This window comes from Squalius cephalus (genome assembly GCF_949319135.1).
Source record: "Squalius cephalus genome assembly, chromosome: 6".
NCBI lineage: Eukaryota > Metazoa > Chordata > Actinopteri > Cypriniformes > Leuciscidae > Squalius > Squalius cephalus.
The window spans coordinates 33,309,548-33,321,641 of record NC_137127.1 but is presented as its reverse complement, the minus strand read 5'-3'; the positions used below and the strand labels follow the sequence as shown (position 1 = coordinate 33,321,641).

Genomic DNA, 12,094 nt, shown 5'->3' with positions numbered 1-12,094 from the left:
ATAGGGTCAAAATATCCCCACAAAGATGTCAATATCTGAAATCCTTGTCCTTTTGGGGATTTTTTTTTTTCTTCAGAAAACAGCTTATAAATCAGACTTTTGTTTTTTGAAAATGTAAAAATGCAGACAGTTTTCTGTGATAGGTAAGGTTAGTCTAGGGGGGTAGAATACACAGTTTGTTTGTACAGTATAAAAATCATTATGTCTATGGAAAGTCCCCATAAAACATGAAAAAAAATAACATTGCTTGGTCTGTTGAAGGCTGGTCTTATTGAAATGAGAGGCCTGTTGATCAAATCATCCCAGTCTCATCAGCTGGACAGCTGCTCTTAGGACACTGAAAACATGGCTCAGAGCAATCAGTCACAAGTGACACTTGACAGTATTGCTGTGTGTCGTGTCCAACAGGACAAACTGGACAGTATTGATGTGAAACATATGCCAACAGTTAATTTCTGTTAAATGATTAGTTCACTTAGTTAAAAATGAAAATTCTGTCATCATTTACTCACTCTCGAGTTGTTTCAAACCAGTTTCTTTCTTCTGCTGAACACAAAAGAAGATATTTTGAAGAATGTCGATAACCAGACAGTTGATGGTAGCCATTGACTTCCATAGTATTTTTTTTTCCTACTATGGAAGTCAATGGGGTTCATCCACTGTCTGGTTATCGACATTCTTCAAAATATATTCTTTTGTGTTCATCAGAAGAAAGAAATTCATACAGGATTGAAACAGTTTGAGGGTGAGTAAATGATTTTCATTTTTGGGTGAACTATATCCCTTTAATGAAAGATGCAGACATGTATTTGGCTTCTTCAAAAAGCAAGGAACAAGACAGTATTGCACTATTGCAGCCATTCCCAAACTGTGGTCCGCGGACCACTAGTGGTCCGTGAGGGTACTGCAGGTGGTCCGTGGAAAGGCAAAATAAAATATAAAATAATATTTTTTTTACCTTCATTTTACCAGGAAATTCCCATTTAAAAAAAAAAAAAGAAAAGTAAAAAGAATATGTAGGCCTATATTGATATAACATTTTAATTAAATTGTCAAGTTATTGTGTGATTACTAAAATAGCCTAGTGGTGTTCGGCCGTGACATTCAAGTCCAGTGCCGTTAGAACCACAACATGGATCGGTGGATAGCAACAGGTTCTCTGAAGAGAAAAGGGCAGAGGCAAATATGTTCTCATTATCACATCACACGCATAGCCTTTAATGGTGCGTTCACACCGGACGAAATTTCGCTTCAAACTTTTGTTTTGGCGCGCGAATTGATACAAAGTGGTCAAGCGTATCACTAGACGCGGCAGGCGCGAATTTCACATAATCCCTTTTTGAAATTGACGCGCTATTCGCGTCCGGTGTGTGAACGCACAGTTAGGCATAGGCAGTTTATATGAAACGAAATGTTTATAAATGGAATGAATAAGGCCTGTTATTATTTTAATTTCCAGTTAGTTTCTTGATCTCGCGTTTCTGAAATGTTTTGCAGATGTGCTGTTAAGTGGACAAACTTTTTGAGGACTTGTAAAACTCTGAAGATTAATAATCCCCTAAAATCGCCAAAGGTTTTGAAATGTTGACTATATTCCAGTGTTCTTATTACTGTATAGATTTCATACTAAATTGCTATGGAAATAAGCCTGTTGTTCAAATGAACCTGATTATGCCCTTAGGCGCTTGAGTAGCCTAAATAAATAAATTAAATATGTGGCAGCCGTTGTGTGCAGTAAACTTTCCTTTAACAAGCCTGTTGTTCTGATGTGAAGACCAATGATAGCTTTATAGCTAGTAAGCCTATTTAGAGGTGCAGATTAATTCAGGTAGGACTGTGTGTAGACATATTTTATTATGTGTATTATGAGGTGGTCCGCGAAAATTCTTGATTACAAATAGTGGTCCACACACTCAAAAAGTTTGAGAACCCCTGCACTATTGCATTGCACTATGAGCGGAGTAAAGTTAAGTCTCTGTTAAACTGCCACCATGTCTTTATTAGTTATTTGTAACATTACAGAATTAATTAATTTACGTATTGTTAAGGTCAATATAGACTAAAAACCTTAATACATTATCCTATTAATTTCCTGATTCCTCAGCTGATTTAGCTTATTTATTTAGAAAATTAATTTTCTATGGGCATATATACGGCTGAAACAGGTAGCCTAGTGCATCATCCCAAAATTTTCAACATCAACATTTTAATATAATTATAGTCAAATATGGCCTTTAGAAAAATGTGTTTTTTTGAGGAGCTGGGGTAGTGCACTATATAGGCCCCTGTGGCGCGGCCAGAGGTGTCAAAAGTATTCACATTCATTACTCAAGTAGAAGTATAGATAATAGGGTTTAAAAAGACTTCTGTAGAAGTTGAAGTATCAACTCAAGCTTTTTACTCAAGTAAAAGTATAAAAGTACTGGTTTCAAAACTACTTAAAGTATAAAAGTAAAAGTAATGTAAGGAAAAAAATGCCATTAAGGACAAAAGCTTAGGCCGCGCCACAGGGGCCTATATAGTGCACTACCCCACCTCCTCAAAAAATCACATTTTTCTAAAGGCCATATTTGACTATAATAATATTAAAATGTTGATGTTGAAAATTTTGAGATGATGCACTAGGCTACCTGTTTCAGCCGTATATATGCCCATAGAAAATAAATTTTCTAAATAAATAAGCTAAATAAGCTGAGGAATCAGGAAATTAATAGGATAATGTATTAAGGTTTTTAGTCTATACTGACCTTAACAATACGTAAATTAATTAATTCTGTAATGTTACAAATAACTAATAAAGACATGGTGGCAGTTTAACAGAGACTTAACTTTACTCCGATCATAGTACAATGCAATAGTGCAATACTGTCTTGTTCCTTGCTTTTTGAAGAAGCCAAACACATGTCTGCATCTTTCATTAAAGGGATATAGTTCACCCAAAAATGAAAATCATTTCAATCCTGTATGAATTTCTTTCTTCTGATGAACACAAAATAATATATTTTGAAGAATGTCGATAACCAGACAGTGGATGGACCCCATTGACTTCCATAGTAGGAAAAAAAAAAATACTATGGAAGTCAATGGCTACCATCAACTGTCTGGTTATCGACATTCTTCAAAATATCTTCTTTTGTCTTCAGCAGAAGAAAGAAACTGGTTTGAAACAACTCGAGAGTGAGTAAATGATGACAGAATTTTCATTTTTAACTAAGTGAACTAATCATTTAACAGAAATTAACTGTTGGCATATGTTTCACATCAATACTGTCCAGTTTGTCCTGTTGGACACGACACACAGCAATACTGTCAAGTGTCACTTGTGACCATTGCTCTGAGCCATGTTTTCAGTGTCCTAAGAGCACTGAAACTTCTTTCAGTCCAGCTGATGAGACTGGGATGATTTGATCAACAGGCCTCTCATTTCAACAAGACCAGCCTTCAACAGACCAAGCAATGTTATTTTTTCATGTTTTATGGGGACTTTCCATAGACATAATGATTTTTATACTGTACAAACAAACTGTGTATTCTACCCCCCAATAGACTAACCTTACCTATCACAGAAAACTGTCTGCATTTTTACATTTTCAAAAAACAAAAGTCTGATTTATAAGCTGTTTTCTGAAAAAAAAAAAAAAAAATTCCCCAAAAGGACAAGGATTTCGGATATTGACATCTTTGTGGGGATATTTTGACCCTATAATGTAGAGTTGCACACACACACACACACTCTCTCTCTTTCTCTCTCTCTCTCGCTCACACACACACTAACGATTATGTTAGTGTTATGTTACGATTGTCATTATATTGTAAAAACGTCTGTCCCCAAATCAATATTTGACACGATTTGCCCCGTATTCTTGAGCACAGAACTGTTGATTTCTCCCTCGCTCGCTTACCGCATCTAGATTTCCTTAGGACTCGGAGGAGTTTTGCCGCTTCGCACAACCAAATGTGACTACAGCCTCTCACAAGTTAGAAAGAAGACACAAAGCCAATCAGTTTAGCGATGTGTGTTCAGGAGGCGGGACTCAGAGCTCTTAACCGTTTGTGTAATTGGCCAATTGTTTTTTAACGACGACAAACCGGAATAAAAACAAGCCAAAATGAACTAGGAGTAACGAGGCTATTTTTAAAATGTAAGGAGTAGAAAGTAAAGATAATTGCGTAAAAATGTAAGGAGTAGAAGTAAAAAGTCATCTGAAAAATAATTACTCCAGTAAAGTATAGATACTCAAAATTTCTACTTAAGTAATGTAACGAAGTATTTGTACTTCGTAACTTGACACCTCTGGGCGCGGCCTAAGCTTTTGTCCTTAATGGCATTTTTTTCCTTACATTACTTTTACTTTTATACTTTAAGTAGTTTTGAAACCAGTACTTTTATACTTTTACTTGAGTAAAAAGCTTGAGTTGATACTTCAACTTCTACAGAAGTCTTTTTAAACCCTAGTATCTATACTTCTACTTGAGTAATGATTGTGAATACTTTTGACACCTCTGGTGATGCGTGAGCCTACGTGGTGACGTACAACACAGAAGCGCTGCGCTGTTACACTACGTGAATTCACTCAGGCCCACACAGAAGAAAATGAATAGTTGAATAAAGTCATTATTTTTGTTTGTGAATTTCAAATTCACTTGATAAACTTGTGGTTGAGCCACTGTAGTCACTTGAACTATTTTAACGATGTCTTTACCAACTTTTATGGGCCGGCAAGTTTCGATCCCATAGAAGCCTATGGAGGAGTGATCCAACTCTCAGATTTAATCAAAAATATCTTAATTTGTGAAAATTAGATGAACGTGTAAAGGGGTTAGAACAACATGAGGGTGAGTAATTACTGACAGAATTTCCATTTTTGGGTGAACTAACCCTTTAAACTGATGCACTACATGTAAATAATATTCCTTATTGTTTTTTTCCTGTCAAAATTACAGAGTTTGATTGGAATTACTATCATGATCATCATCAATATTTTATCCATTTCACTAGTGCTCTCACCTACAGTGCTATGCATAAGTTTAGACACCCATGCTAAAGTTGACTAAAAAGAGGAATAAAAAAATCATCTTTTGGAAATTGAACTTAATGCCTTAATTAAAAACATTAGGAAAATTCCAACCTTTAAGGACACCAATTTTCTTTGTGAATGAATAATGTATCGTAAATAAATAAATGTTCTTCCTTAAAATACAGGGTGCATAAGTCTGGACACCCCTATGTTAAATTCCCATAGAGGCAGGCAGATTTTTATTTTTAAAGGCCAGTTACTTCATGGATCCAGGATACTATGCATCCTGATAAAGTTCCCTTGGCCTTTGGAATTAAAATAGCCCCACATCATCACATAGCCTTCACCATACCTAGAGATTGGCATGGAGTACTACGATACATTATTCATTCACAAAGAAAATTGGTGTCCTTAAAGGTTGGATTTTTCCTATTTTTTTTAATTAAGGCATTAAGTTCAATTTCCAAAAGATGATTTTTTATTCCTCTTTTTAGTCAACTTTAGCATGAGTGTTTAAACTTATGCATAGCACTGTATCATCATTCATCTTTTTATTTCAACAAATCAGTTTGAGCAAACAGACTATGAATAATATTTATGAGTCCTGCTGCCTGTCAGACCTTATAATCTTTATTATTAGTAGTAGTTTTAGTATTAAAATTATTTCATTAATAGTACTTTTTTACTGAAACAGAATTACCAATATTGTCTCAATATCATCACCAGCCCATAATTATGCATTCATAAGTTTTATTTAATACATAAACATTTAATACATAAACATTTTAATTCTTCTTACTTCAGTTTAATCATAAAAATGAAATGCTTGAGTGATGTTTCTTTTTTTAGTGAAGATATATTCATACAGTGCATCCGGAAATCCGTATATTCACAGTGCTTCACTTTTTCCACATTTTGTTGTTACAGCCTTATTCCAAAATGGATTAAATTCATTATTTTTCTCAAAATTCTACAAACAATACCCCATAATGACAACGTTTGTTTGTTTTAAATCTTTGCAAATTCATGAAAAAAAAATCACATGTACATAAGTATTCACAGCCTTTGCTCAATATTATGTTGAATCCCCTTTGGCACCAATTACAGCCTCAAGTCTTTTTGAGTATGATGCAACAAGCTTGGCACACCTAATTTTGGGCAGTTTTCCCATTCTTCTTTGCAGAGCCTCTCAAGCTCCATCAGGTTGGATGGGGAGTGTCGGTGCACAGCCATTTTCACATCTCTCCAGAGATGTTCAATCGGGTTCAAGTCTGGGCTCTGGCTGGGCCACTCAAGGACATTCACAGAGTTGTCCCGTAGCCACTCAATCTTTGTTTCATCAGACCAGAGAATTTTGTTTCTCATGGTCTGAGAGTCCTTCAAGTGCCTTTTGGAAAACTCCAGGCGGGCTGTCATGTGCCTTTTACTGAGGAGTGGCTTCCATCTGGCCACTCTACCATACAGGCCTAATTGGTGGAGTGCTGCAAAGATAATTGCTCTTCTGGAAGGTTCTCCTCTCTCCACAGAGAAACGCTGGAGTTCTTGGTCACCTCCCTGACTAAGGCCCTTCTCCCCCAATCACTCAGTTTGGCCGGGCGGCCAGCTCTAGGAAGAGTCCTGGTGGTTCCAAACTTCTTCCATTTACGGATGATGGAGGCCGCTGTGCTCATTGGGACCTTCAATGCTGAAGACATTTTTCTGTACCCTTCCCCAGATCTGTGCCTCAATACAATCCTGTCTCAGAGGTCTACAGGCAATTCCTTGGACTTCATGACTTGGTTTGAGCTCTGACAGGCACTGTTGGACCTTATATTGACAGGTGTGTGCCTTTCCAAATCATGTCAACTGCATTTACCACAGGTGGACTCCAATCAAGTTGTAGAAACATCTCAAAGATGATCAGTGGAAACAGGAAATACCAGAGCTCAATTTTGATTGTCATGGCAAAGGCTGTTTATTTTTAATACATTTGCAAAGATTTCAAACAAACTTCTTCCACATTGTTATTATGGGGTATTGTTTGTAGAATTTTGAGGAACATAATGAATTTAATCCATTTTGGAATAAGGCTGTAACATAACAAAATGTGGAAAAAGTGAAGCGTTGTGAATACTTTCCGGATGCACTGTATGTGAAAACCATAAAACTGGGTCCTTTTGAAGAGAAACTGATTTGATTTAGAGAATATATATTTATGTATAATCTACCTGACTTAAACATCTGGTCAGCCATGATCAAATCATTCAGGGTGCTGATGTTGTCCCATCCAGGCAGAAACACTAGAATTGCTCCATCCTGAAAGACAGCATCAACGTGTCAACAAGATCACATACTTATTTTTTGAATATCGTTCAATATTTTGGGGTCAGTAACATTTTTTTTTATTTTTAAGAAAGTAATACTTGTATTTAGCAAGTAGGCATAAATAGATCAAAAGTGACAGTAAAATCATTTAAAAACGTAACAAATAATTTTTAATTTGTTCAAAAGTTTTTGTTTTTTTAATATTCATCAAAGAATCCAGAAAAATAGTAAGCATAACCATTTTCAACATTGATAAGAAATGTTTCTTGAGCACCAAATCGGCATATTATAATGATTTCTGTAGGATCATGTGACACTGAAAAAGGGAGCAATCCAACAATAATCACATGAATATAATATTAAAATATATGATTTTTTTTTTAATTATATAAAAAAAAAGATTATTATAAAAAAGTTATTTTAAATTGTATTATTTTTTCACAAGTTTACAGTTTTCACTGTATTTTCGATCAAATAAATGCAGTCTTGATGAACATAAAGGCTTTCAAAAACATTCTAAAAATCTTACCAACCTCTTTATTTTACACAAACTGCAGTGCACATTTCAGGTTATAAATTTGAACAACCCCCTAACAAGCAAGGATGACAATAATTAAAAAAAAACTAGGGATCAGAATATCACAGACTTTGGTCTGACTCTGGACTCTTTTTCACTTGGGCATGTAAACCACATAACAACAACTCAGAATACCCTGGCAACCACACAGCCTGACACTACAAACAATGAAGAACACCCTAGCAACCACATAACACCTTGGAAGCCACCCTAAACAGCCTTGCATCACCCATGTGTCATATCAAATCACCCATGTGACTTAACCACTCAGTCACTTCAAGCACACAAACTTACTTGCAAACAAAGACACCATTAATGAACTCACTTGGTCAAAATGAAGGGTGTAACCGCATTAGGTATTGAACATTAGCTCAAATGATCTATAGGGAATTTTAATAATTAATCATGAATATGATTAATATATTGCATATTACAGTTACATTAAATTATCGAAGTTGAAAATCGATGATTGATTGTATATATGAATAATCAATCACAACGAATTATAATTCCTCATTCATATATCAATAGTCTTATTACAGATCGATTCTATGAGATAACCCTTAATGGAAATTAATGTAGTTATCAAACAGTTGTTTGTCCAGCAAACGGCCGTAAGATTAACTTATCAACTTCTCAATAAAGTTATCACTTCTTATAATTTCAGGAAAATTAGTTTCTGGCCATGGAAACTATTCTCCTGTCCTTATACAATTTAGGTTACTGAAAAGTAACAAATCGTAAAGCTTTGTAGCTAGGATCAACATTTCATTGACTTCGTAATGTGAGCATTTAGACAGGGGCAATCAAGGATATATTGGTTTTAATAAAATTGAACTAATAATACATACTACGATTCACACAGAGTAAATACATGCATTTACAACAGAAAACAAACACACGAAAACCTTACCAAACAAACACGAATTAATAGAGGATGATAGAGAGAAAGAGAGAGAGGTGAGAGAGAAATGAACGAGAGAAAGTGAAAGCAACATGTGCAATCAGAGAAAGATCAAAGTTAGGCAAAAATCACAGACCAGGTAACCTTTGAGAGAGACAACAAGAAATCAAATCACCTTAGTGGTGCAGGCAATCTTAAACACATTAAAAGCTTGATAGCTGATACTTGCATATACAGGGTATATGCAGGAATCATAGAGATGAATTTACTACCTTTTACTACCTTTTTTACCACCTCCACAATATTTTTTACTACCAACACGACATCAAGCAGCAGCCCTTTTTTGGGGGGTTTGGGGGGTGTGGGGGGGTGGGAGGGGTATGCAAAGCACCACTTACTACTTACTATAAGGTATAAGTGTGACACTGTCACACCCATCATACATATTAGGTACACTAATGTTTAATTGTGATCATTATGACCGCCGCTAGCGTAGCTAGCAAAAGCGGTCATATAGGGATTGTCAAAGTTTTTTTTTTTTTTTTTTTTCCGTCATCTACTGAATTTTTCGTCAACGATACCAGGGACACCGAAACACCGGGGAACATGAAATTTGGTGGGCATGTAGCCCCACTAGACTTTTACGGAAAAATTTCGTTTGGTCCCCGGGGGCCACCATTCATCCATGGGGGGGGGGTATAAAATAAATTCATTTATGTGCACATTTAGTGACTGTACACTCATCGGCCTGTAGATGGTGGTGTTGAGCGAAGGGTTGCTGGTTTAGGATGATACTGTCACACACACACATGCAGGAATACAAACAAACGCAAGCATGCACACACACTGACATCCACACGCACAGACACACACCCATACACACACATACACATCCACATGCACAGACACACACACACAAACACACACACAGACACACATACACAAACACACACACATACACACACACACACACACACACAGACAGACATGCACATACTACTACTTTTTTTAGGTATCAGCCATATACCCGATTTACCAATACCCAATGTGTTATGCTTGGGCAGTATACTAATGAGGTGGGTGGGACATGTTTCATGCCATGTTAGATCACATCCTGAGAGTCTACGCTTTCAGAAAATATATAGTTTATATAGTTGAATCAGTTTTCTCTTCATGGTACAGACCAAAATGTATTATGTGTACACTTTCTTCACCTAAATCCATAAAATCCCATTAAATTTCAATGGGACATTTACTTAAGTGTTCTACTAGGTACAGTGGGAATGAGTTTAATTTTGTTAACATTGTTTTTTTACAACTCTGAGACCAGGGCTACAAGATAAAACCACTTTTTTGGGGAAAAAATGTTTTTTATTTCAGTAAAACACAACAAACCCATGCCAAAGTCAGATAACTGACTTTTACCATCAACAGGCACCTCAACCGTTTGGTAGAGGTTTGTAGAAATTGAATGGGAGGGTCCTTTGAAAAAAAATCACAGATTTTTCATACTTAGTATGTATAAATATAAGTATATATACTATTTTGATCCCGTGAGGGAAATTTGGTCTCTGCATTTATCCCAATTCGTGAATTAGTGAAACACACTCAGCACACAGTGAACACACAGTGAGGTGAAGCACACACTAATCTCGGCGCAGTGAGCTGCCTGCAACAACAGCAGCGCTCGGGGAGCAGTGAGGGGTTAGGTGCCTTGCTCAAGGGCACTTCAGTCGCTTTTTACTGGTCGGGGTTCGAACCGGCAACCCTTTGGTTAAAAATTTGAAGTGCTAGCCAGTAGGCCACGGCCTACTAGAGCAAGATAAAACAAAAAAAAAATTTTTTTTCATTACTTTATCATGGTGTGCATGTGAAAGGGTTAATGATTGTGCACCCATCGGCCTGTATGGTGGTGTTGAGTGAAGATTGGGTGATACAGTTGATGTTGAAATGTCTTTTCTGCTGAGATAAACGCACACATTCATAGACATACAACCCCCTCTTGTAATGTTGCAACATGTTATAACATTCACAGAGTTATAAACTGGAACATATACATATGCAGGCACACACACATATACACACTTATAACTGTACATACTCCAAAACCTACATAATTCAAACCCTATTGGTAGATACAATGCCTTAAACATAGATAAAATTAGTATCAGTGAATTAATTTACATAACTTTTAATGTAACCTCTGTCCTCTGATTCTTGAAAAATCCTCACATTTCATATAATATTTTACATCCTATGAATACATTTTATCAGCGTTATGGACATAACATGAAATACACACACTTTACAAGTGTCCTACAAACTCTGTGAATTATTAAACAAACTGCCGATGTAGCATGAAAAAGACTTGCTTGAACACAATAAGTGTGTTTTTGAAACTCATTTTTGTAATACATTATGTAGGGAAAACCACTGTTATGGATGTGACGTTTTCACATTATGGATGTTAAGTGTCTAAACTAATGACTTTTGATATAAAACTTAAATAGTAATGGCAAATAATTACAAAACTCTAAATTATCCATGATCCACAGGAATACTCCAGACAGTCTTTTAAAATATACAACTTATATACATAAACACGCAATACAGCCAAATTACTCCACGTCATTTATTTTTGTGGAAAGCCAGTGCAGGCCTGAGCGGCGGTCATATTTTGTACCGCCATGTGGTACATCTAGTTAAGTATTGTCATTGTCAATTAAGTTTTTTTTTTGTAGTGTCGAGTTGAGTTTCAGTTGTCCTTATCTTAACCCTAGCCCTTGAGTTATCCTAACCATAGCCCTTAGCCCTAATAAGGTGAATAATAACCTTGGCACTTTGTCATTGCTATCAACTCCGACTCACTCAGGGCTCGACATTAAGCCTTTTTATGTGCTTGTCCTTTGGACAAGTAAATCTGTCATTCACTTGTCCGAGTAAAAAAGTTGCTTGTCCGGAATTTTTTTGGTGTGTGTGTGTGCTGTAAATATAATTTATTCTGAAGAAATATCCTCATCTGTGTTCAATCAGCTCTGATATATTTAAATCTGCATAATTGTCATATCTGCAGCTTTAAATTTTCAGAATCATTCTCTCATTTTAGTGATTCCCTAGTTATTTTTTTTGTTATTGACGTTTGATCAGGCTACTTGTCCGGTCGGGCAAGTAAAATTCTCTTTTACTTGTCCCGTCAAAAAATCCACTTGTCCCGGACAAGCGGACAAGCGTTAATGTCGAGCCCGTCAGGCCCTGTTGTTAGCACCGTATATATTTTTAAATCATGCTAGA

The 12,094-nt window shown here is 36.1% G+C and overlaps 1 protein-coding gene across 2 annotated transcripts in view; it reads right to left on the bottom strand.

Moving 5' to 3' along the window:
• The window catches only part of dhx36 (DEAH (Asp-Glu-Ala-His) box polypeptide 36), a 145,361-nt gene that overhangs the window by 68,319 nt on the left and 64,948 nt on the right, over window positions 1-12,094 (bottom strand). For both annotated transcript variants that reach the window (XM_079874211.1, XM_079874212.1), the window contains exon 12: window positions 7,226-7,313. In XM_079874211.1, the coding sequence (XP_079730337.1) occupies window positions 7,226-7,313 (88 nt within the window). The remainder of the gene's footprint in view (window positions 1-7,225; window positions 7,314-12,094) is intronic.